Genomic DNA, 23,241 nt, shown 5'->3' with positions numbered 1-23,241 from the left:
CAAGAACACATTCTCCATAACTGTGGGTGGAGAGCTGAGTTTGAAAGAAGTAATCATTAAAGTATAAATACATGAAAACATAACACAGATAAAAAGGCAAGCCAAGAATTATGTACAGCAATGTTTTTATGAACTGTAACTGGACTGGAATAAAGCAGAGGGTCAGTCATAGCAATGTACCTATCAACTGCCATGAGAATCAGGATATAGAGAGAGCCATCCATTCCGAGAAAGCTTATTATTGGAAAAATGTAGCATACTATTGTTCCATTATACCAACAGGTGTCCATCAGCTGCATTATATTCACAGGCATAACAACTAATCCCACAAAAAAATCAGCTACACCCAGAGAGAGGAGGATCAAGTTGGTTGGAGTGTGGAGCTGCTCGAAGTGAGAGATGGAGATGATCACCAGCAGGTTCAGAAACACAGTGCACACATATATATATATATATGCATAAGAGAATTAAGCACAGAAACATATATCCAGGGCCACCTTTGACTTCCTTTATACAAGATGCATTATTTTCAGGACAGCAATATTGAACTGTGATGTTGTGCCTGTAGTCTTGGTCGTCCATCTGAAATAGAGACAGAGCTGAATAATCTGAAGTGATTTCGAAGGCTACTTTCTCTGTCTTTTTATACATGAACATGAATCCTCCCACTACTGCAAGCCTTTCATTATCATCATGTCATTTTACACACATTACTACAGTATTGTGTCAGCTGAGATACTGTAAACATAACACATTCCTAACATCTCACTTAATACTTGATAAAATGTTCATGTTCAAATATGTGCTTAAAAATGCTTTACATTGGGTGGCATGGCAGTTCAACAGTGTGACAGTGTCGCTGTCACACAGCTCCAGGGTCCTGGGGTTGTGCTTTCAAACCTTGCTCTGGGTGACTGCCCATGAAGAGCTTGGTGTGTTTTTCCCGTGTTTGCATGGGGTTCCTACAGGTGCTCTGGTTTCCCCCATGATCCAACAACACACATTTGTAGGTGGATTGGTGACTTGAAGGTGTCCATATGTGTGACTGTGTGTGAGAGTGTGTTCCCACCCTGCGTACCAGGTAGGCTCTGGACCCACTGTGACCCTGAAATGGATAAACTGTGAATAAATAAATTAGTAATAAATCTATTCACTCCAGTGCTTACATTAGTTTAAGCCTTGAATGATCATTCTACTATTTGTAGAACCTAGGAACTTAGGGGTTTTAAAGTGGAGTAGTACAAACAGCTATAAAAAGAACCTAAAACAGCATCTGTGAAAAGGGGCTAATTCTTATGAATTGATGATAAATGAATGTTAGTTTTATTGCCATGACTACAATTCTGTACAGATACAGATCTATTGGTGCCTTTTTATTTTCTAATAATATAGATCAGCTGTTTATATAATGTCCACACTGAACAAATAAGCAAACAAGATTGGATACACATAACAATACATTGCTTAAAGAACCAAGTGCTGATCATGGGACTCTTATGTATATACAGTAATTGTTTGCCATTACCAGAAGAAGGGCACCAGAGGCAGGAGTAGTTTGGCATTCAGACCATTTATTAACACACACCATGATTTTACACACCAAACAGTAAAAATATCTCTTTCCTCACACTCGCCTCCGTTCATCCCCAGCCATTTATATATTTAAGCACCTTTGCCAGAAGTTTCTCACTGAGCTCCCACCTGAAGGAAGTCAGGAATGGTACTGAGCGAGAAGATTCATCTGGCCTCATTCTGTGCTGCTCAGGGCTTGGCTCCGAGATCTGCATCAAGGAGCAAAGCTCTGGCAACTTCCAAGACCTGTTACTTTGCTGTGGAGGTGGAAGTGCATGGACAGCACAGAGGCCTTAGCAGCTTTCTCCACACAGTCTCCAGGGGCTTGGGCCATGGTTTAAAGGATTAACATTGGTCACATAAGAGATATGAGTATATCCTAGTAAAACACCACATTTGCTAAAAACTTTGCAGGTTTGTAAAGATATAATGCATCTTTTAAAAATCACCAGGTATGGCTTGTGATTAAGTAATAAAACTAGAGGGATCTAAAATATGAAGTGGCCTCTGCTCTGTCAGATGAACTCATTCTGAGGTTAGTGTTCAAGAAACAAACTAAACCTTGAAGATGAGGTTTCAAATGTTCTACATGTTACAATATACTTTGCAGTGGCTCTGAACCATGAATAGAAAATGGCATATATCAGTGGGTTCACAGAGGAGTTGATATTTATTAGCCAGCCAAACACAGTCCACACCATTGAAGAAGATGACAATCTGTCAACTGAAACAGAGCTTAAACAATATGGTATCCAGCAAGCAAGATAAACAAAAATAACAGTGGCTAATTTTTTTGCTGCTTTGATTTCAGAAGACTTTATGGTTTTAGCCCCATGTTTGACAGCACTGATAGCTTTGGCTTGATGTATTGCCACTTTAAAAATGACTGAATACAAAAACAATATAACACAGCAAGGGGCTAGAAATGAAACCACAAGGTCAATGATGGCCCAAGAATATTTTATGACAAGAACACACTCTCCATAACAGTGGGTGGAGATCTGAGATTGAAAGAAATAGTCATTAAAATATAAAAGCATGATAATGTAACACATATATGAAAACCAGCCAAGAATTATGGACAGCAAGGTTTTACGAATTGTGATTCGAGTTGAATACTGCAGAGGGTCAGTGATAGCGATGTACCTATCGAATGCTATAAGTATCAAGCTACACAGAGATCCTAACATTGAGACAAAATTGATTACTGGGGAAATGTAACATGCTATTGTTCCAAGATACCAACAGGAGTCCATCAGTTGCATAATATTCACAGGCATGACAAACAGTCCCACGAAAAAATCAGCAACAGCCAGAGAGAGGATGAGCAGGTTGGTTGGAGTGTGAAGCTGCTTGAAGTGAGAGATGGAGATGATCACCAGCAGGTTCAGAAACACAGTGCACACAGATAAACATGAGAGAATGAAACACAGAAACATATATCCAGGGCCTTCTTTGACCTCCTTTCTACAAGATGCATTATTGTCAGGAAAGCAGTATTGAACTGTGATGTTCTGTCTGTAGTCTTGTTTGTCCATTTGAACAGGGCTGAAAAATCAGACAAGGATTAAAGAACTGAAATTTTTCAGAAAGCTGGTTTCTCTCTCTTTTTATACATGAGCATGAATCCTCCCACTGCTGGATAATGCAACCCTAACATCATCATGACATATAGTGTCAGGTCAGGTGAGACTAGTTCAGAGTGGTAGAGGTGCTTACTAAAGGGTGTACTACAGCTATTGTCATAGTTACAGATTTTGTACAGTGAGAAGCACTAGAGAAACAAGACTTGAATTATAAATAACTAAATTTGAATAATAAGGCATTTTGAGGTCATGTGGATTTAACTGGCCAGACGTTTGATAGTCTTCTTTGTAGATGATACAAGTACACAAAGCCATGTATCCTTGTAACTCTCAACTAAGAAACAGTTTCTTCCACAGATCAATAGCTGCTCTGCCTGGCATATCAAAACTATGGCTATAACCTGATGTTTTTTTTTTATAAGGAATGTCCTTGACTGGTATTTTTGAACACATTTGTTTAATATAATGAACAGAAAGACAACAAATTTTCCCATGTCACATAATATTGACTTGTTTTTGCTGTTTTGGGTTAATTAGGTAGGTGTTGCCTTTAAAAGGTCAGCTATTAATGCCTGAAGTTAACTTTTAAAAAAACAGTTTCATTGCTCATATATGAACATAACACATTCCTAACATCTCACTTAATACTTGATAAAATGTTCATGTTGAAATATGTGCCTACAAATGCTTTACATTGGGTGGCATGGCAGTTCAACATGTAGTGTCGCTGTCACACAGCTCCAGGATCCTGGGGTTGTGCTTTCAAACCTCGCTCTGGGTGACTGCCCATGAAGAGCTTGGTGTGTTTCTACCGTGTTTGCATGGGCTTCCTACTGGTGCTCTGCTTTCCCCCATGGTCCAACAACACACATTTGTAGGTGGATTGATGACTTGAAGGTGTCCATATGTGTGACTGTGTGTGAGAGTGTGTTCCCACCCTGCGTACCAGTTAGGTTCTGGACCCACTGTGACCCTGAAATGGATAAACTGTGAATAAATGCACTTGGGAAACCCGTCTGATCTGGCAACCCGTTTGGCTGTTCCTGTACCCGTTTAGAAGAAGTTGTTTTGATCGCTCGGGTTTTCCTGTTTACTCGTTTCTATTGTTATTTCTGTATTTATATCTGTTTTTATAACCTACTAAACATCCATAGATCTATCTTTTAGATTGTCTCCGCAGGAATATTTATTAAAGAGGCACTAAAACTGCCACCGGACCCTGGAGTAACGTTCTTGGTGTAAGTTACTAAAATCAACTAAAGGCGGTAAGTACCTGCAATTCCATGGCTACTACTGGCTGTTTTGCCTGCTCAGAGTGTGGCATGTTTAGTTTAACCCCCTTTTCCACCTCTAGCGACAAAGATAGTGGTTGTGTTTGTATTAAGTGTCAGCTAGTTAGCTCTCTGGTGGATAAAGTGGACCAGCTAGAAGTGCGCATCCGGAGCTTATTATTGTCAAGGGATAAACAGCAAGATTCAGTGTTAGCAACTCCGGGTGCCTTAGGGAGAGTTAGCACCCCCACGACTCCGGCGTTAGAGCCCTCACAGCGGGGTGAATGGGTGACGTCTCTGCGTCATAGCTGGAAAGCTAAGGCTGATGCTAATGCTGAGGCCAAAGCTAGCCCACCGGGACACCATGCTCCTCCGATTTGCGTGTCAAACAGGTTTGCCCCGCTCAGCGAAGCACCCGCTGAGGAGCCTGTTAAGAGTGCTCTGGTTATAGGAGACTCTATTGTTCGACACGTGAAATGAGCTACTCCTTTAGGGGCACTGGCAGTAACAGTTAGCTGTTTATCGGGAGCCAGAGCACCGGATATTAGTGGCAACCTTAGACTGTTAGCTAATAGGAGATATTCGAGGGTAGTCATTCATGTAGGGGCCAATGACATTCGTCTGCGGCAGTCTGAGGTAACTAAGGGTAATATTACAGAGGTGATTAAACTGGCCCAGACGATGTCCGATGCCGTAATCTGCTCTGGTCCCATACCAATGCGGCGTGGCGATGAAGCTTACAGCAGACTTTGGGCGTTAAACTGCTGGATGTCCAAGTGGTGTTCCTAAAATCAAGTGGGCTTTATAGACAATTGGTTACGTTTCGAGGGCAAGCCTGGTCTTATAGGTTGGGATGGTATCCACCCCATGCGGGAGGGTGCTGCCTTACTTTCTTGCAGCATAGCACATAGTCTTTTAGTTAGTCAGCAGAGCAGTGTAGACAGCTGCTGACAATCCAGAGCCGGGGCCAGGCCACAGACAGACAGGCTAAACCGATCATCTGCGAACTGTCTTGAGGCATCACCCAGGTTCAACTGTATTGAGACTGTGTCTTTCCCCCGAACTAAATGTAAAAGTAGAAAAACAAAATCAGCCTGTTTCAGCAACCTAATCAATATTAAATCATACACAACACCTAGCAGCAACACCTCAGAACTAAAATTTGGGTTACTCAACATAAGATCACTAAACTCAAAAGCACTCATCGTAAATTATATTATAAGTGATCATAAATTCAATGTTTTCTGTCTCACGGAAATGTGGGTTAGACCAAATGAATATTCAGCACTAAATGAAGCCACCCCCCTAGGCTATAATTATGTACATAGCCCAAGAATATCAGACAAAGGAGGTGGAGTATGTGTAATTTACCAAAATACCCTAGAAATTAGTCTTAAACAATGTGACACCTTCTCTTCTTTTGAGGTTCTCTCCACTATTATTACAAATCCGGTCACAAAAAAGGACACATTTTTATTATGCAACATTTACAGACCACCAGGGCCTTACTTAGAATTTCTGAAAGAATTCAGCGATTTTGCTACAAACCTAGTGGTGTGCAATCATAAAGTTATAATTGTAGGAGATTTCAATATCCATTTTGAGAAGGAAAGTGACCCACTAAAAAGGCATTTACCTCAATCTTAGACTCTATTGGTATTACTCAAAATGTAACAGGGCCTACACACTACTGCAGTCACACTTTAGACTTAGTTCTGACACTAGGTCTTAACATTGACAAAATTAATATCTTACCGCAATCCTCAGCAATCTCCGACCATTACTTAATTTCATATGAGCTACGTCTTAGCCACAATATATGTAAGAACCCTCGTTATTCTACAAGGCGTATAATAAAACCATCTACCACCCTACAATTTATAGAAAACCTCCCAGAACTATCAACCCCAGTTCCAACTCCATCAGACCCAATGGACCTAGATGTACTAACTGATTACCTAGAAAATACCTGTCGATCTACTTTAGAAAAGGTAGCACCACTTAAACATAAAAGTATAAGACAGAAAAAGCTCGCACCATGGTATAATGATAAGACCCGTACTTTAAAACAAACATTACGAAAACTAGAGCGGAAATGGCGATCAACCAAGCTTGAAGTGTTCCATTTTGCCTGGAAGGACAGCCTTATAGAGTATAGAAATGCCCTCACTAAAGCTCGCTCAGCATATCTGGCCTCGCTGATCTCCAATAATAAAAATAATCCGAGAGCACTGTTTAGTGTGTTGTCTAGAATTACAAAAAATCAAGCAGGTTCTGAACAACTAATTCCAGCAACTCTCACCAGTAAATATTTTATGGACTTTTTTAATAATAAAATTGAGAATATTAGACAACAAACTCAAGCCACAGGATTAAATCCATCCTGGCTGCCACCCGATGTAAATTATATAAAATATAATGTAACTGTAAAAGAAAGACTTGAAACCTTTTACCCACTCCCACAATTAGAACTAGAGAAGATTATCACTTCCGCAAACTGTACAACTTGCACACTTGATGCAATTCCCACAAAATTGCTCAAAGAAGTACTACCAGCTATTATCGATCCTTTTTTAACTATAGTAAACTCATCCCTTACCCTGGGCCATGTACCCAAAGCTTTTAAACTAGCAGTTGTTAAACCTATGATCAAGAAACCAAATATTGATGCTAGTACACTGTCTAATTACAGGCCTATTTCAAATTTGCCATTTCTGTCCAAGATCTTAGAAAAAGCCGTGGGCCAACAACTTAGTTCATATCTACATAAGAATCATATATATGAAAAATTCCAATCTGGATTCAGGCAACATCATAGTACAGAGACAGCTCTAGTCAAGATAACAAATGATCTTCTTCTTGCCTCTGATCAAGGCCACGTATCCCTGTTGGTGCTTCTTGACCTAAGCGCAGCCTTTGATACAATAGACCACAATATTCTCCTAGAAAGGTTAGAAAACATGGTTGGAATCACAGGGACAGCCCTATTATGGTTCAAATCTTACTTAACAGAACGTTACCAATTCGTAAAAGTAAACAATCTAAATTCAAATTATTCTAAAGTAAGATTTGGAATTCCACAAGGCTCTATTTTAGGACCATTGTTGTTTACATTATACATGTTACGGCTAGGCACAGTTATAAGAAACCATGACATTAAGTTTCACTGTTATGCAGACGACACGCAATTGTATATTTCAGCCAAGCCCGATGACAAACACAGATTAAAGAAAATAGAGGACTGTGTAAAAGATGTGAAAGGCTGGATGTTGCGTAACTTCCTCCTTCTAAACAGCAACAAACCAGAGGTCCTGCTTTTGGGTCCAAAAGTGGCAAGAAATAAATTATCAGATTTAATTTTAAATCTCGCTGACTTTCCAGTTAAACCTGGTTCAGCAGCAAAAAATCTTGGTGTCATAATTGACCCGGATTTATCATTTGATCAACAAATAGGCAGTATCACTAGGACAGCTTTTTTACATCTTCACAATATTGCTAAGATTAGAAATGTCTTATCCCTTCAGGATGCAGAAACATTAGTACATGCCTTTATTACTTCAAGGCTTGACTACTGTAACGCACTACTGTCAGGATGCACCAGCAGCAACTGAAGAAAACTTCAACTAGTTCAAAATGCTGCAGCCAGGGTCCTCACTAAAACTAGAAAATTTGAACATATTAGCCCAGTTCTATCATCTCTTCATTGGCTGCATGTAAAATTCCGCATTGACTACAAAATTTTGTTATTAACATATAAAGCTCTACATAGGCTCACTCCTGAATACCTTCAAGATACAATTTCCTATTATGAGCCTCCATGTTTACTCAGATCACAGACTACTGGATTTTTAATTGTTCCCAGAATTCAGAAGGCCTCAGCTGGGGGAAGAGCCTTTTCTTATAAAGCCCCCAAACTCTGGAATGATCTTCCAGAAAATGTTCGGGACTCAGTCACAGTCTGTTGTTTGGGACACAGTCGCAATCTTCAAATGTAGGCTAAAAACTAATTTGTTTAGTTTATCATTTGGTAGCTAATGCTCCCCCATAGATAAAGGCGGCAGATCCGGGGGGTGCATGGACAATATTATAGTAAACTGAGACGCTGGTGCTGTCGTCCCGCCGCTTCTTGCGATCACTCAGGTTTGTTGACGGTGGAGCGGAGGGATGCCAGTGTTTCAGGATGCTCCCGTGTCTGTGTGTCCTTCTGGTTCTCTTCTTTTAGTTAAAGCTGTCATAGTCAGATCTGCCGGAGTCATTAGCCACACTCTGGAAATGTTCATATTTTCTACTTTACAAACACAAAACAGTTCAAAACTAATTCCATCCCTTTACATCTTTCCGAGTAAACGACTGCCCACCTGTCTGTCTGGACACTGATGGATGACTGTCGAGATCCTCCTCCATGCTTCAGATCAGCTGCCCACGCTCCAGCAACCACCAAGTGCCTTGAAGCTGTCCCTACACTGAAGTTTTCACGGACTACTAACTATTATCACCAGTAGATTGACCACTGAAGGATGGGTCACCCCTTGTGAGCCTTGGTTCCTCCCAAGGTTTCTTCCTCAGCTGGGGGAGTTTTTCCTTGCCACTGTCGCCCCTGGCTTGCTCACTTGAGGGTTTTACATTTTGTTTTTACATTTCATGTCAAATCTTGTCTTACTGGAATTCTGTGAAGCCGCTTTGTGACAACATCAGTTGTGAAAAGCACTATATAAATAAATTTGATTTGATTTGATTTGGCTCCAGTGCTTACATTAGTTTAAGCCTTGAATGATCATTCTACTATTTGTAGAACCTAGGAACTTAGGAGTTTTAAAGTGGAGTAGTACAAACTGCTATAAAAAGAACCTAAAACAGCATCTGTGAAAAGGGGTTAATTCTTATGAATTGATGATAAATGAATGTTAGTTTTATTGCCATGACTACAAGTCTGTACAGATACAGATCTATTGGTGCCTTTTTATTTTCTAATAATATAGATCAGCTGTTTATATAATGTCCACACTGAACAAATAAGCAAACAAGATTAGATACACATAACAATACATTGCTTAAAGAACCAAGTGCTGATCATCGGACTCTTATGTATATACAGTAATTGCTTGCCTTTGTCAGAAGAAGGGCACCAGAGGCAGGAGTAGTTTGGCATTCAGACCATTTATTAACACACACCATGATTTTACACCCCAAACAGTAAAAAGCTCTCTTTCCTCACACTCGCCTCCGTTCATCCCCAGCCATTTATATATTTAAGCACCTTTGCCAGGTGTTTCTCACTGAGCTCACACCTGAAGGGAGTCAGGAATGGTACTGAGCAAGAAGATTCATCTGGCCTCATTCTGTGCTGCTCAGGGCTTGGCTCCGAGATCTGCATCAAGGAGCAAAGCTCTGGCAACTTCCAAGACCTGTTACTTTGCTGTGAAGGTGGAAGTGCATGGACAGCACAGAGGCCTTAGCAGCTTTCTCCACACGGTCTCCAGGGGCTTGGGCCATGGTTTAAAGGATTAACATTGGTCACATAAGAGATATGAGTATATCCTAGTAAAACACCACAATTGCTAAAAACTTTACAGGTTTGTAAAGATATAATGCATCTTTTAAAAATCACCGGGTATGGCTTGTGATTAAGTAATAAAACTAGAGGGATCTAAAATATGAAGTGGCCTCTGCTCTGTCAGATGAACTCATTCTGAGGTTAGTGTTCAAGAAACAAACTAAACCTTGACGATGAGGTTTCAAATATTCTACATGTTACAATGTACTTTACAGAGGCTCTGAACCATGAATAGAAAATGGCATATATCAGTGGGTTTACAGAGGAGTTGATATTTATTAGCCAGCCAAACACAGTCCACACCATTGAAGAAGAAGACAAACTGTCAACTGAAACAGAGCTTAAATAATATGGTATCCAGCAAGCAAGATAAACAAAAATAACAGTGGCTAATTTTTTTGCTGCTTTGATTTCAGAAGACTTTATGGTTTTAGCCCCATGTTTGTTTGAGGCACCATTTTTGACAGCACTGATAGCTTTGGCTTGATGTATTGCCACTTTAAAAATGACTGAATACAAAAACAATATAACACAGCAAGGGGCTAGAAATGAAACCACAAGGTCAATGATGGCCCAAGAATATTTTATGACAAGAACACACTCTCCATAACAGTGGGTGGAGATCTGAGATTGAAAGAAATAGTCATTAAAATATAAAAGCATGATAATGTAACACATATATGAAAACCAGCCAAGAATTATGGACAGCAAGGTTTTACGAATTGTGATTCGAGTTGAATACTGCAGAGGGTCAGTGATAGCGATGTACCTATCGAATGCTATAAGTATCAAGCTACACAGAGATCCTAACATTGAGACAAAATTGATTACTGGGGAAATGTAACATGCTATTGTTCCAAGATACCAACAGGAGTCCATCAGTTGCATAATATTCACAGGCATGACAAACAGTCCAACGAGAAAATCAGCAACAGCCAGAGAGAGGATGAGCAGGTTGGTTGGAGTGTGAAGCTGCTTGAAGTGAGAGATGGAGATGATCACCAGCAGGTTCAGAAACACAGTGCACACAGATAAACATGAGAGAATGAAACACAGAAACATATATCCAGGGCCTTCTTTGACCTCCTTTCTACAAGATGCATTATTGTCAGGAAAGCAGTATTGAACTGTGATGTTCTGTCTGTAGTCTTGTTTGTCCATTTGAACAGAGCTGAAAAATCAGACAAGGATTAAAGAACTGAAATTTTTCAGAAAGCTGACTCTCTCTCTTTTTATACATGAGCATGAATCCTCCCACTGCTGGATAATGCAACCCTAACATCATCATGACGTATAGTGTCAGGTGAGGTGAGACTAATACAGAGTGGTAGAGGTGTTTACTAAAGAGTGTACAGCTATTGCCATAGTTACAGATTTTGTACAGTGAGAAGCACTAGAGAAACAAGACTTGAATTATAAATAACTAAATTTGAATAATAAGGCATTTTGAGGTCATGTGGATTTAACTGGCCAGAAGTTTTATAGTCTTCTTTGTAGATGATACAATTACACAAAGCCATGTATCCTTGTAACTCTCAACTAAGAAACAGTTTCTTCCACAGATCAATAGCTGCTCTGCCTGGCATATCAAAACTATGGCTATGACCTGATGTTGTTTATAAAGAATGTTCTTGACTGGTATTTTTGAGCACATTTTTAATTTAATGAATAGAAATACAAAAAATGTTCCCAAGTTGCATAATATTGACTTGTTTTTGCTGTTTTGGGTTAATTAGGTAGGTGTTGCCTTTAAAAAGTCAGTTATTAATGGCTGAAGTTAACTTTTAAAAACACAGTTTCATTGCTCAATTTCATTGCTTTTGTTTTTTTTATAGACAACAACAGACTTTACACCTTTAAAACCACTGTAATTTCTCACTATCCTCATATAAACCACAAATACTGCCTTTTATGCATCACCATCTTCTTATATAGCAGACACTACACTTACTTTGGTCTTTTAATACTACCATTTATTCCTCAATTTCTTGTACAAACTACATGGACATTACACCTTTAATACCATTGTTATTCCACTCTACCTAATAGAAATCACACAAAACACAGTGGCTTTAATACACATGCAAATCTTAACTTTACCAAGCTACTGGAAATTTGAACACAAAGGAGGATTAAACAAACTGTTGAAAAGGGCTGTGGTGTATTAAGGTGAATATTTACTGTCTATTTTAAGCAAATTGGAAAAATTGTATTGCTACACAGAAAAATCAAATAAACTTCTTACAACACATAATGATACACTGATATATGAGATTAAATGAGATATATAAATATCTATTGAAATCTGACACCCTGGGAAGGAGGACTCCAGTGGCAGGAGAAATATGACATTTGCAAACTACATCTTAAACAAAAACAAATCAGTCTCTCAGTCCTCTTTTTCTCCTCAGCTCTCACAAAGCCATTTATATCATTGCCTCATTTTACTTTGAAAGTATGGCAGTATGTACTATAGGCTGGAACCAAGTGAGGAGAGTTATGTGGCCTTGGCTTGGCTCCAAGATCAGTATCAGATTAGTGCATGGTCAGTGGTTACACTGTAGGAAACTTATTCTGATATTTGTCACATGAGGAACATATTAAAACAATCACTTATCCAGAAAAAAAAAATAATGCATGTAAAATAAAGATACATTTGTTGAAAATCACCAGGCTTTTATTCTGACTAATCTTAAAGGCTTATGCAGACTGGTAATTAACCAAACAAACAAACAAACAGGTGTCTTCATTTCTGTCAGATTAAATTAATTTCAATTTAAATGATCAGGAAATGTATTCAGCCGTGATGTTGAGAATTCAAATATTCTACAGGTTAAAATATACTTTGCAGATGCTCTGAACCATGAATAGAAAATGGCATATATCAGTGGGTTCACAGAAGAGTTAATGTTTATTAGCCAGCCAAACACTGTCCACACCATTGAAGAAGATGCCAAGTTATTAACTGACATAGAGCTTAAATAATATGGTATATAGCAAGCAAGATAAACAAAAATGACAGTACCTAATTTTTTGGCTGCTTTGATTTCAGAAGAGCCTATTCTTTTAACTCCATGCTTGTTTGAGGCATCACTCTTCACTGCTCTTATAGCTTTGGCTTGATGTCTTGCTACTTTAAATATGACTGAATACAAGATTAATGTAATAGAGCAAGGGGCTAAAAATGATATTACAAGGTCAATGATGACCCAAGTATATTTTACAACCAGAACACACTCTCCATAGCAACGGGTGGAGAGCTGAGATTGAAAGAAATAGTCATTAAAGTACAAAAATATGATCAAGTAACAAAGATATGAACACCAGCCAAGAATTATGGCCAGCACGGTTTTATGAACAGTGATTCGAGTGGAATACAGCAGAGGGTCAGTGATAGCAATGTACCTATCAACTGCTATGAGAATGAGACTACACAAAGATCCTAACATTGAAACAAAACTAATTATTGAAATAATTATGCATGCTATTGTCCCAAGATACCAACAGGAGTCCATCAGTTGCATTATGTTCACAGGCATAACAAGCAGTCCCACAAAAAAATCAGCCACAGACAGAGAGAGGATGAGCAGGTTGGTTGGAGTGTGGAGCTGCCTTAAGTGAGAGATGGAGATGATCACCAGCAGGTTCAGAAACACAGTGCACACAGATATACATGAGAGAACAAAGCACAGAAACATATATCCAGGTCCTTCTTTGACCTCTTTTCTACAAGATGCATTGTGGTCAGGAAAGCAATACTGAATTGTGATGTTTTGCCTGTAGTCTGATTCCTCCATTTGAAGTAAAGAGAGGGATAAACAATCTGAAATGATTCAGAAGGCTACCTTCGCTGCCTTTTTATACATGAACATGAATCCTCCCACTAGTGGATAGTGTTACCCTAACATCATCATAACATACAATGCTGGGTCAGCTGGGTCACCAGAGTGGTAGGAGTGTTTACAATATATTTTTTATTTTTTCTATCAAGTTACCAATTTTGTACAGTGAGCAAAGCCCTAGGGATGAGCAGCTGTTAATGTTTACCCTACAACCTTCTATACCAGACCATAGATGAGTTGGAATAATAGAGTTTACTTGGGGTCAGTATTATTTAACTGGCATCTAATGCCATGGACCCTACTCTAAAATGCCTAAAGATTTGTGGAATAGATCTGTGGAATCTTTATTGCAACTGCAGCAGCACAATGTGGTTTTGCTTCTATCTTACTATAAAAACACCAATGATTTGGAATTGAGTACATATATGTATTTTAAGCAGTGCCTAGCAGTAGCATCCAGGCAAAGTAGAAAAAAGGCCAGTACCCCTAATATCCCCCTTGTAGAACCTTTTAGGGAACTTTCTAAAGGCAGGTCTGAATGCACCAAAATTGTTTAACCAGGCAGTTTTTTCCAGCAGTTCTTATGAGAAAAAAATATATAATTAGGAAAGACTGCAACCCCTGCATTTGCTTGAGTAAATGATTCTGCTATCTGAGCAGGACTGGCACTAGACATTGGACCATTTGTGGGTTTGGCTGCATTCATTCACATTGCCATCAATGAGGTCAGTTATTATTTGTTGACAAAATATGTAATTTTTTAAATCAAACACCATTCCATCATATTCCCAATGATGAAGATAAATAATTCCAGAAAACATAATGTCACTGCTCTACAGTCAAAAGCTGCAGGGGTTTATACTCCTCCAGGCCATGCTTTGCACAAGGCATTCTTTTTTAATGATGTACCTTTTAAGTTGTGTGTGTAGGGTCTCTAGGATCATTAACGCTATTGAGATATTATGCATGATAAGCAATGCAAATATATGATGCATCAATCAATCTCCAGGTTTTCTTTATAAGTGAACATTGATACTGATGTAGACAGGTTGGTCAATAAAAAAAAAAAAAAAAAAAAAACAGTATTCAATGTGAGGTAGTCTCAGTTCTGTTCAGTGAAATTAAGTGTGATATTAAACATTTTCAGGAAACAAAATAAACCTTGAAGATGATGATTCAAATATTCTACATGTTACAATATATTTTGCAGATGCTCTGAACCATGAATAAAAAATGCCATATATCAGTGGGTTCACAGAGGAGTTAATATCTATTAGCCACCCAAAAACTGTCCACACCATTGAAGCAGATGTCAAGCTGTCAACTGACACAGAGCTTAAATAGTATGGTATCCAGCAAGCAAGATAAATAAACACAACTGTGCCTAATTTCTTGGCTGCTTTGATTTCAGAGGACCTTGACATTTTAGCTCCAGTGTTGGTTGAGGTCCCATTTTTCACAGCTCTGATAGCATTGGCTTGATGAACTGCCACTTTAAAAATAACTGAATACAACACAAATATAAAACAGCAAGGAGCCAGAAAGGCAATTGCAAGGTCAATAATGGCCCACGAATATTTTACAATGAGAACACACTCTCCATAACAGTGGGTGGAGAGCTGATGTTGAAAGAAATAGTCATTAAAGTATAAATACATAATAACATAACTCAGACAAAAACACCAGCCAAGCGTTATGGACAGCAATGTTTTATGAAGTGTGATGTGACTGGAATACTGCAGAGGGTTAGTGATAGCAATGTACCTATCAACTGCTATGAGAATGAGACTATAGAGAGATCCATACAATGAGACAAAGCTAATTATTGGAGAAATGTAGCATGCTATTGTACCAAGATGCCAACATGAGTCCATCAGTTGCATTATATCCATGGGCATTACAAACAGTCCCACGAGAAAATCAGCCACAGCCAGAGAGAGGATGATCAGGTTGGTTGGAGTGTGGAGCTGCTTGAAGTGAGATATGGAGATGATCACCAGCAGGTTCAGAAACACAGTGCACACAGATATACATGACAGAAGAAAGCACAGAACAAAATGACCAGAGCCTTCTTTGACCTCCTTTATACAAGACACATTATTATCGGGAAAGCAATATTGAACTGTGGTGTTGTGCCTGTAGTGTTGGTCATCCATCTGAAATAGAGAGAGCGCCAAAGAATCTGAAATGATTTAGAAGGTTAACATCTATGTTGTTTTATACATGAGCATAAGTCACTAGTGGATAGTGTAACTCTAACATCATCATGACGTACAGTATTGGGTCAGCTGAGATTAGCGCAGAGCGGTTGAAGTGTTAAAAAAAAAATATCTGCGGCTAATTCCATAGTTACTGATTTTACACACAGCAAAGCACTAGGGAATATCAGTTGTTAATATGAACCTGACATCCAAGCTTACAGGATATTTCCATTTCTGCACCACTGTGGCAGAACAAGGACATTTGTGAACGAGGGAGGTGGGAAAACCTAAATATGTTCAGTCATGAGATGTCAATGAAGTGGCACTGGTGCACTGGAGGACCTGGGGAATACCAATAATGGACCTAACATTGCTAACTGTGCAGGTTTCCAAACATTGTACAGTTAAAACTAGGCTGGACCGCCTAAAAGAAACAACTCCAAACACTCCTACACCTAAACACCTAGAATTACACACAAAGGTACAACCACAAAACATCAAGGAAAATACATGATTTCATAAACTACAAGTTAAATATATAAGAGTAAAATCAAAGGGAAAAAAGAGATAATTTTAGGGAGTTGAGCAGCTGACAGGAGGAATGCCACATACACGGCACATTTTGCTCAAATAATTAAATGGACAGATGTGAAACAATCCAGGTATAAACATTTAGGCAGACAAATGATGAAAGAAAGGCAATGGACATCGAAGCTCCTCCTTGTAAATAAAGGAACGTTAAATCTGACTAGGTCAGTTTCCTGAATGACATCTCGAAATAGCCAATAACAAATACTGAAGCATGGTAATGGAGTAAAAGCAATATTATTATTATTATTATTATTATTATTAATTAATAATAATAATAATAATAATAATAATATATTATTATTATTATTGTTGCTGTTGTTTTGTTGTTTGTGTTAATAAAGAAATATCTGTAATTTGTCATTTTTGGAGAATTTTATATTTCATGTTTTTTTTTTCAAATCATGCCATTTAAAAGGCATCAGTGAGATTTATTTTCATGTATCATTCATCACAGACCTCAAGGGATCTGGAGGTTGTGGGTTCGAGTCCCGCTCTGGGTGACTGTCTGTGAGGAGTTTGATGTGTTTTCCCCGTGTCTGCGTGGGTTTTCGTTGGGTGCTTCGGTTTCCCCCCACAGTCCAAAAACACACGTTGGTAGGTGGACTGGAGACTCAAAAGTGTTCATAGGTGTGAGTGTGTGAGTGAATGGGTGTGTGTTGCCCTATGAAGGACTGGCGACCCTTCAAGTGTGTATTCCCTCCTTGAGCCCAATGATTCCAAGTAGGCTCTGGACCCACCGCAACCCTGAACTGGATAACTGGAACTGGACATATCCTTTTTTTTTTTTTTTTAAATCTCAGGTATCTGGGAGAATGCTATACAAACTCATTTATCCATTATTTATAACTTATAAAAATAATTTCATTGTTTTCCCCCTGGAGTACATAAGATATTAGTTATGCCAACAATGAAATAATATTAATGCAAATAAAACGTATAGACTGTAAATGCTAAGCTATCATTCACTGCCAGTTTTACCCTGTGATTTTCCACATTACCATCTGGTTAAAATACAGACTTATACATTTTGTATGGATTTGTACATTACCTTTGTTGTTCAAATAAAATGAACTAACAAAAATTATAAATGAAGAAATAAATAAATAAATAAAACATATATTAACCATCAAGAGTAACCTTCACCAGCTTGCCCAAAGTCAAATTGGTGGTGGTTGTGGGGGGTTTATCATAAGTGACTCAGCACCTTGATATAATTTTAGCCATATTTATGAAGACTCTGGGTATTTGTGACCCTCATTTGCATATATCCATGTTTGTGGATTTTTAGGTTACTAAATAATTTGAACACAGTAGTTGTTCTTCACATTTTATCCTTGTTTTGAAAAGAAACCTTTTAATATTAACTTGAACTGGACTTAAGGATGTTTTCTTCTTTACATAGTTGATACATGTTTTTCATTGGACAGCAACAATATGTTACTCTCTTTTATACCCAGAAGAAGGGAACCAGAGGCAGAAGTTTGTTTTTCTGGCACTTTATTAACACTCATCATCACCATCTTGAAAAACAAACAAATCAGTCGCTTATTCTCCTTGTCTCCTCAGCTCTTCCACAGAATTTTCTGTAATTTCCATGTGCTTTTCATTGAGCATGTGCCAGGAGGTATTTGGGGAGATAATAGAATAATGCCATTCATGTCATTCAAAATATCATAATTTACATATACAAACATGATGGAAATACACACACAAAAAGACCAGCCAAGAATTATGCACAGCAAGGTAAGTAGATAAGTATATTGTCCATCAACTGTATATTGTCCATAATAAACAGCAGTCTCATTAATGGTATTGTGCCTTCTTGTTTTAAACATGCAGTTGTTCAGCCTCTTTTAAAAAAGCCTGGCCTAGATCCATCAGTCCTCAATAATTTTAGACCAATCTCTAAGCTACCTTTCTTGTCAAAAGTCTTGGAGAAGGTTGTTTTTCATCAATTTTCTTCTTTTTTAGACAAACATAATATCTTAGACACATTTCAGTTAGGTTTTAGAGCACACCACAGTACTGAGTCTGCCCTTCTTAAAGTATTAAATGACATACTCCTAGCAGTTGATTCAGGAAAGTGTGTTGTTTTAATTCTCCTGGACCTAAGTGCAGCCTTTGACACAGTTGACCACACCATCCTGTTAGATCGCTTGTTGTCTGACGTTGGCATCCAGGATCTTGCGTTGAAGTGGTTTGCTTCCTACTTAGAAAATCGAACTTTTTCTGTTAATATAGGACAGTCTTCCTCTTCCTCTCCTGCATCTCTTACTTGTGGTGTACCTCAGGGCTCTATCTTGGGACCCATCCTCTTTTCTCTGTACATGCTCCCTCTGGGGTCAATCTTTCAAAAATATAATGTTTCAATCATTGTTATGCCGATGACACACAGCTTTATCTTCCGCTGAAATCAGGAGAGAATTGTTCACTAAAACTCATGTTGGATTGTTTGAGGGACGTGGAGTGCTGGATGTCTAAAAACTTTCTTAAACTGAACCAAGACAAGACAGATGTGATCATTTTCGGAAATTCCCACTTGACCCCCACCATGGCCAATGAACTGGGGCGTCTGTCATCTAATGTACACAGCCAAGTAAAAAACCTTGGTTTCATCATAGACACCGATCTTACATTTGAAAAGCAAATAAGCACTGTTGTGAGAGGTAGTTTCTTTCAACTCCGTCATATAGCTAAACTTAAGAGAATACTGTCTTTTAAAGACCTGGAAACAGTTATACATGCTTTTATCTCCTCCCGTATCGATTATTGTAATTCTCTGTACCTGGGTATATCTCAATCCAGCCTGTCACGATTGCAACTGGTCCAAAATGCAGCTGCAAGGCTTTTGACCGGTACCAAGAAAAGGGAGAGAATTACCCCTGTGTTGAAATCGTTGCACTGGCTACCAGTGAAATACCGAGTTGAATTTAAAATCTTACTGTTTGTTTTCAAAGCTCTCCATGGCCTGGCTCCAAAATATATTTCGGATCTTCTTTGCTTTCGATCTACCTCACGTGCCCTACGTTCCTCTGACAAATTGCTTTTAGACACCCCTCGCTCTCGGTTGAAGTTCAAAGGAGATCGGGCTTTTGCTGCAGCCGCTCCAAGACTTTGGAACAGTCTCCCACACTTTATAAAACAATCCCCTACAGTAGTAACTTTTAAGTCTAATTTAAAAACATATTTATTTTCTCTGGCCTTTGGGTCCTTTTAAATTACTTTAGCCATTTGTCTCTGCCTTGGTTTATGTTGTCTTGTTATCTGTATTTTTCTCCACAACGTTTCATTGTTGGATTCTTTTATTTGTTTTATTTCTTTTACATGTATGTTTTATAATTTTATCTGGTTTGTTTTGTTAGTTGATTTTTAATGTGCAGCACTTTGGCTGACATTCACTGTCTTTTTAAATGTGCTATATAAATAAACTTGACTTGACTTGACTTGACTTGATTTGATTGGAATACTGCAGAGGGTTAGTGATAGCAATGTACCTATCAACTGCTATGAGTATCACACTGTACAGAGAGGCATATATTGAGATTAAACTGACTATTTGACGAATGTAGCAGGCTATTGATCCAAGATACCAACAGGAATTCATCAGGTCATTTAGATCCAAAGGCATATTAAACAGTCCCACAAGAAAATCAGCCACAGCCAGAGAGAGGATGATCAGGTTGGTTGGAGTGTGGAGCTGCTTGAAGTGAGAGATGGAGATGATCACCAGCAGGTTCAGAAACACAGTGCACACAGATATACATGAAAGAATGATGCACAGAAATATATATTCAGGGCCTTCTTTGACCTCTTTTCTACAAGATGCATTATTGTCAGAAAAGCAGTATTGAACTGTGATGTTTTCCCTGTAGTCTTGGTCATCCATCTGAAATAGAGACAGAGCTGTAGAATCTGAAATGATTCAAAAGGTTAATGTCTATGCTGTTTTATACATCAAAATGAATCCTCCCACTAATGCATAGTATAACCCTAACATCATCATGTTGGGTCAGCTGAGACTAGCTCAGAGCATTTGTGTTCATGAAAAAAATAAATAAAATTTATAATGCTAAGGAGCTTTGCCACTTTGATTGAATCTCTGGCTTCTTCCTTTTCTCTCAACCTAGCTGGGGAAGCAGTTCATGGTCAGCATTGAGTCAAGTCAAAGTCAAAGTGAACTTTATTGTCATTTAGACAACACACAGCAGTGCACAGCTAAACTAGTCTCCGTTTCTCTAAACTCCAATGTGCTATGCAAAATAAGGCAATACATAATTTAAATAGACATACTCACAATCAACTATAGACAATACAACTACACAGAATAAGGCACTATATTTACGAAATTAAATAATAGCAGCAAGGAATGGCAGTGTGTATAATAAATAGGTATACGCATGGAATTTCATATACATATATAGCAGAAAAATATTGCACATGAATATTGCACATCTGCATTATTGTAGTCTACATAGTATACATGGATTTATATCAAGATAAGGGTGATGAGTTTTTTTATTTTAATTGGCAGCGTGCATTGTGTGAGCTTTTACAGTTCAAAGGTTTGATGGCCTGAGGGATGAAGCTCTTGCAGAGTCTGGTAGTCTTACCCATCCGTCCATTTAGTCTCTATAAATCTGGGCTACAGGTAAACTTTATAGTGAAAGTGATAATTTAATAAGTTACACTTTTAAAATCAAAATAATATAATGTGATCAATTTTCAATAATTTCAATTTTCAGTAATTTTCCAAAACAAAGGTTATGATTCATATGTGAAAGATCACCCACTTCTCTTTATGAATGGGTTTAGAGATTTCTGAACATATGAATATGGGAAAAAAATTATATATATATATATATATATATATATATATATATATATATATATATATATATAATGCAGCAGTACAATATCAAGATGTCTCTGTTCTGTCATATGACATCAGTTGGAGTTTAATGTTCAGGAAACAATTTCAGTTTTGAAGATGATGAATTAAATATTCTGCATGTCACAATATACTTTGCAGATGCTTTGAACCATGACTAGAAAATGGCATACATCAGTGGGTTCACAAAAGAGTTCAAATCTATTAACCAGGCAAAAACAATCCACACAATCAAAGATGTGCGAACGGACACAGAACTTAAATAATATGATATCCAGCAAGCAAGGTAAACAAAAATGACTGTTCCTAATTTCTTGGCTGCTTTAATTTCAGACTTCGACATTTTAGCTCGAAGTTTGTTTGAGGCACAATTTTTCACAGCTCTGATAGCTTTGGCTTGATGTATTGCCACTTTAAAAATAACTGAATACAAGACAAATATAAAACAGCAAGGGGCTATAAATGCAAATACAAGGTCAATGATGGCCCAGGAATGCTTTACGTCCACAACACACTCTCCATAACATTGGGTGGAGATCTGAGATAAAAGATTGATATTAAAATACAAATACATGAGAACATAACACAGACAAAAACACCAGCCAAAAATTATGGACAGTAAGGTTTTATGATGCGTGATTTGACTGGAATATTGCAGAGGGTCAGTGATAGCAATGTACCTATCAACTGCTATGAGTATAACACTGTACAGAGAGCCATACATTGAGACCAAACATATTATTTCAGAAATGTAGCATGCTGTTGTTCCAAAATACCAACAGGAGTCAATCAGTTCCTTTAGATCTACAGGCATATTAACCAGTCCCACGAGAAAATCAGCCACAGCCAGAGAGAGGATGATCAGGTTGGTTGGAGTGTGGAGCTGCTTGAAGTGAGAGATGGAGATAATCACCAGCAGGTTCAGAACCACAGTGCACACAGATATACATGAGAGAACAAAGCACAGTAAAAAATATCCAGGGCCTTCATTGACTTCTTTTATACAAGACACATTATTGTCAGGAAAGCAATACTGAATTGTGATGTTGTTCCTGTAGTGTTGGTCGTCCATCTGAAATAGAGACAGGGCTGATGAAACTGAAATGATTCAGAAGGTTAACTTCTCTACTTCTCTACTGTTTTATACATTATCCCTCTCGCTAGTGGATAGTGTAACCCTAACATCATCATGACGTACAGTGTCGTACGTGACGTACATGATCGACTTTGTGGTCGTGTCTTCTGACCTGAGGCCATATGTTTTGGACACTCAGGTAAAGAGAGGGGCTGAGCTGTCAACCGATCCTCATCTGGTGGTGAGTTGGATCCGATGGCAGGGGAAGCTGCTGGACAGACCTGGTAAGTCCAAATGTATAGTGAGGGTGTGCTGTGAAACTCTGAACTCGACTGAGCGTAATGTTGGCCATTGGAAGGAGGAATTTGAGGAACTCCTTAACCCGAGAGACATGCCTCCTGTGCAGGAGGTAGGGCCAGAAATGTCTGGGGTGTCGGATTCCACCTCCTTGTCTGAAGTGCAGTGGCAAAGCTCCAGGAGTGGACGAAATTTGCCCAGAGTTACTGAAGCCACTCGATACTGTTGGGCTGTCTTGGATGACATGCCTATTCAATATTGCATGGACCTCGAAATGGTGCCTTTGGATTGGCAAACAGGGGTAGTTCGTATTTTTTTTAAAAAGGGGACCACAGAAAGTGTGGCAATTATCATGGCATCACAC

General features: G+C 38.5%; 4 protein-coding genes across 4 annotated transcripts; all 4 read right to left on the bottom strand.

The window, feature by feature from the left end:
* Positions 1 to 2,108: 2,108 nt before the first annotated feature.
* Positions 2,109 to 3,110, bottom strand: LOC136674463 (trace amine-associated receptor 13c-like). The gene has a single exon (XM_066650470.1). The coding sequence runs from the start codon at positions 3,108 to 3,110 to the stop codon at positions 2,109 to 2,111; it is 1,002 nt and encodes a 333-aa protein (XP_066506567.1).
* A 7,014-nt stretch (positions 3,111 to 10,124) lies between these two features.
* LOC136674337 (trace amine-associated receptor 13c-like) lies at positions 10,125 to 11,144 on the bottom strand. The gene has a single exon (XM_066650297.1). The coding sequence runs from the start codon at positions 11,142 to 11,144 to the stop codon at positions 10,125 to 10,127; it is 1,020 nt and encodes a 339-aa protein (XP_066506394.1).
* Positions 11,145 to 12,754: 1,610 nt separating this feature from the next.
* Positions 12,755 to 13,780, bottom strand: LOC136674462 (trace amine-associated receptor 6-like). Its single transcript, XM_066650468.1, has one exon. It carries the CDS (start codon positions 13,778 to 13,780, stop codon positions 12,755 to 12,757), a length of 1,026 nt encoding a protein of 341 aa, XP_066506565.1.
* Positions 13,781 to 14,927: 1,147 nt separating this feature from the next.
* On the bottom strand, positions 14,928 to 22,724 carry LOC136674461 (trace amine-associated receptor 13c-like). Its single transcript, XM_066650467.1, has 4 exons — positions 22,704 to 22,724; positions 15,513 to 15,906; positions 15,022 to 15,329; positions 14,928 to 14,933 (listed from the first exon to the last, which is right to left on the bottom strand). The coding sequence occupies exons 1-4, from the start codon at positions 22,722 to 22,724 to the stop codon at positions 14,928 to 14,930; spliced, it is 729 nt and encodes a 242-aa protein (XP_066506564.1).
* Between the last annotated feature and the right edge of the window lie 517 nt (positions 22,725 to 23,241).

Source organism: Hoplias malabaricus, chromosome 18 (assembly GCF_029633855.1).
Source record: "Hoplias malabaricus isolate fHopMal1 chromosome 18, fHopMal1.hap1, whole genome shotgun sequence".
NCBI classification, from domain to species: Eukaryota; Metazoa; Chordata; class Actinopteri; order Characiformes; family Erythrinidae; genus Hoplias; species Hoplias malabaricus.
Note: the sequence above shows the minus strand (reverse complement) of the source record. Positions and strands in the feature narration are given on the sequence as shown.

Coding starts and splice junctions, on each gene's coding strand:
- LOC136674461 (XM_066650467.1), bottom strand. CDS start 22,724: ATGTACGTCACGTACGACACT. Junction 15,907..22,703: donor TGTACGTCACGTACGACACT/GTACGTCATGAT, acceptor TCTTGTATAAAG/GAGGTCAAAGAAGGCTCTGG. Junction 15,330..15,512: donor ATTGCTGTCCATAACGCTTG/GCTGGTGTTTTT, acceptor TGTTGTATTCAG/TTATTTTTAAAGTGGCAGTT.
- LOC136674463 (XM_066650470.1), bottom strand. CDS start 3,110: ATGGACAAACAAGACTACAGACAGAACATCACAGTTCAATACTGCTTT.
- LOC136674337 (XM_066650297.1), bottom strand. CDS start 11,144: ATGGACAAACAAGACTACAGACAGAACATCACAGTTCAATACTGCTTT.
- LOC136674462 (XM_066650468.1), bottom strand. CDS start 13,780: ATGGAGGAATCAGACTACAGGCAAAACATCACAATTCAGTATTGCTTT.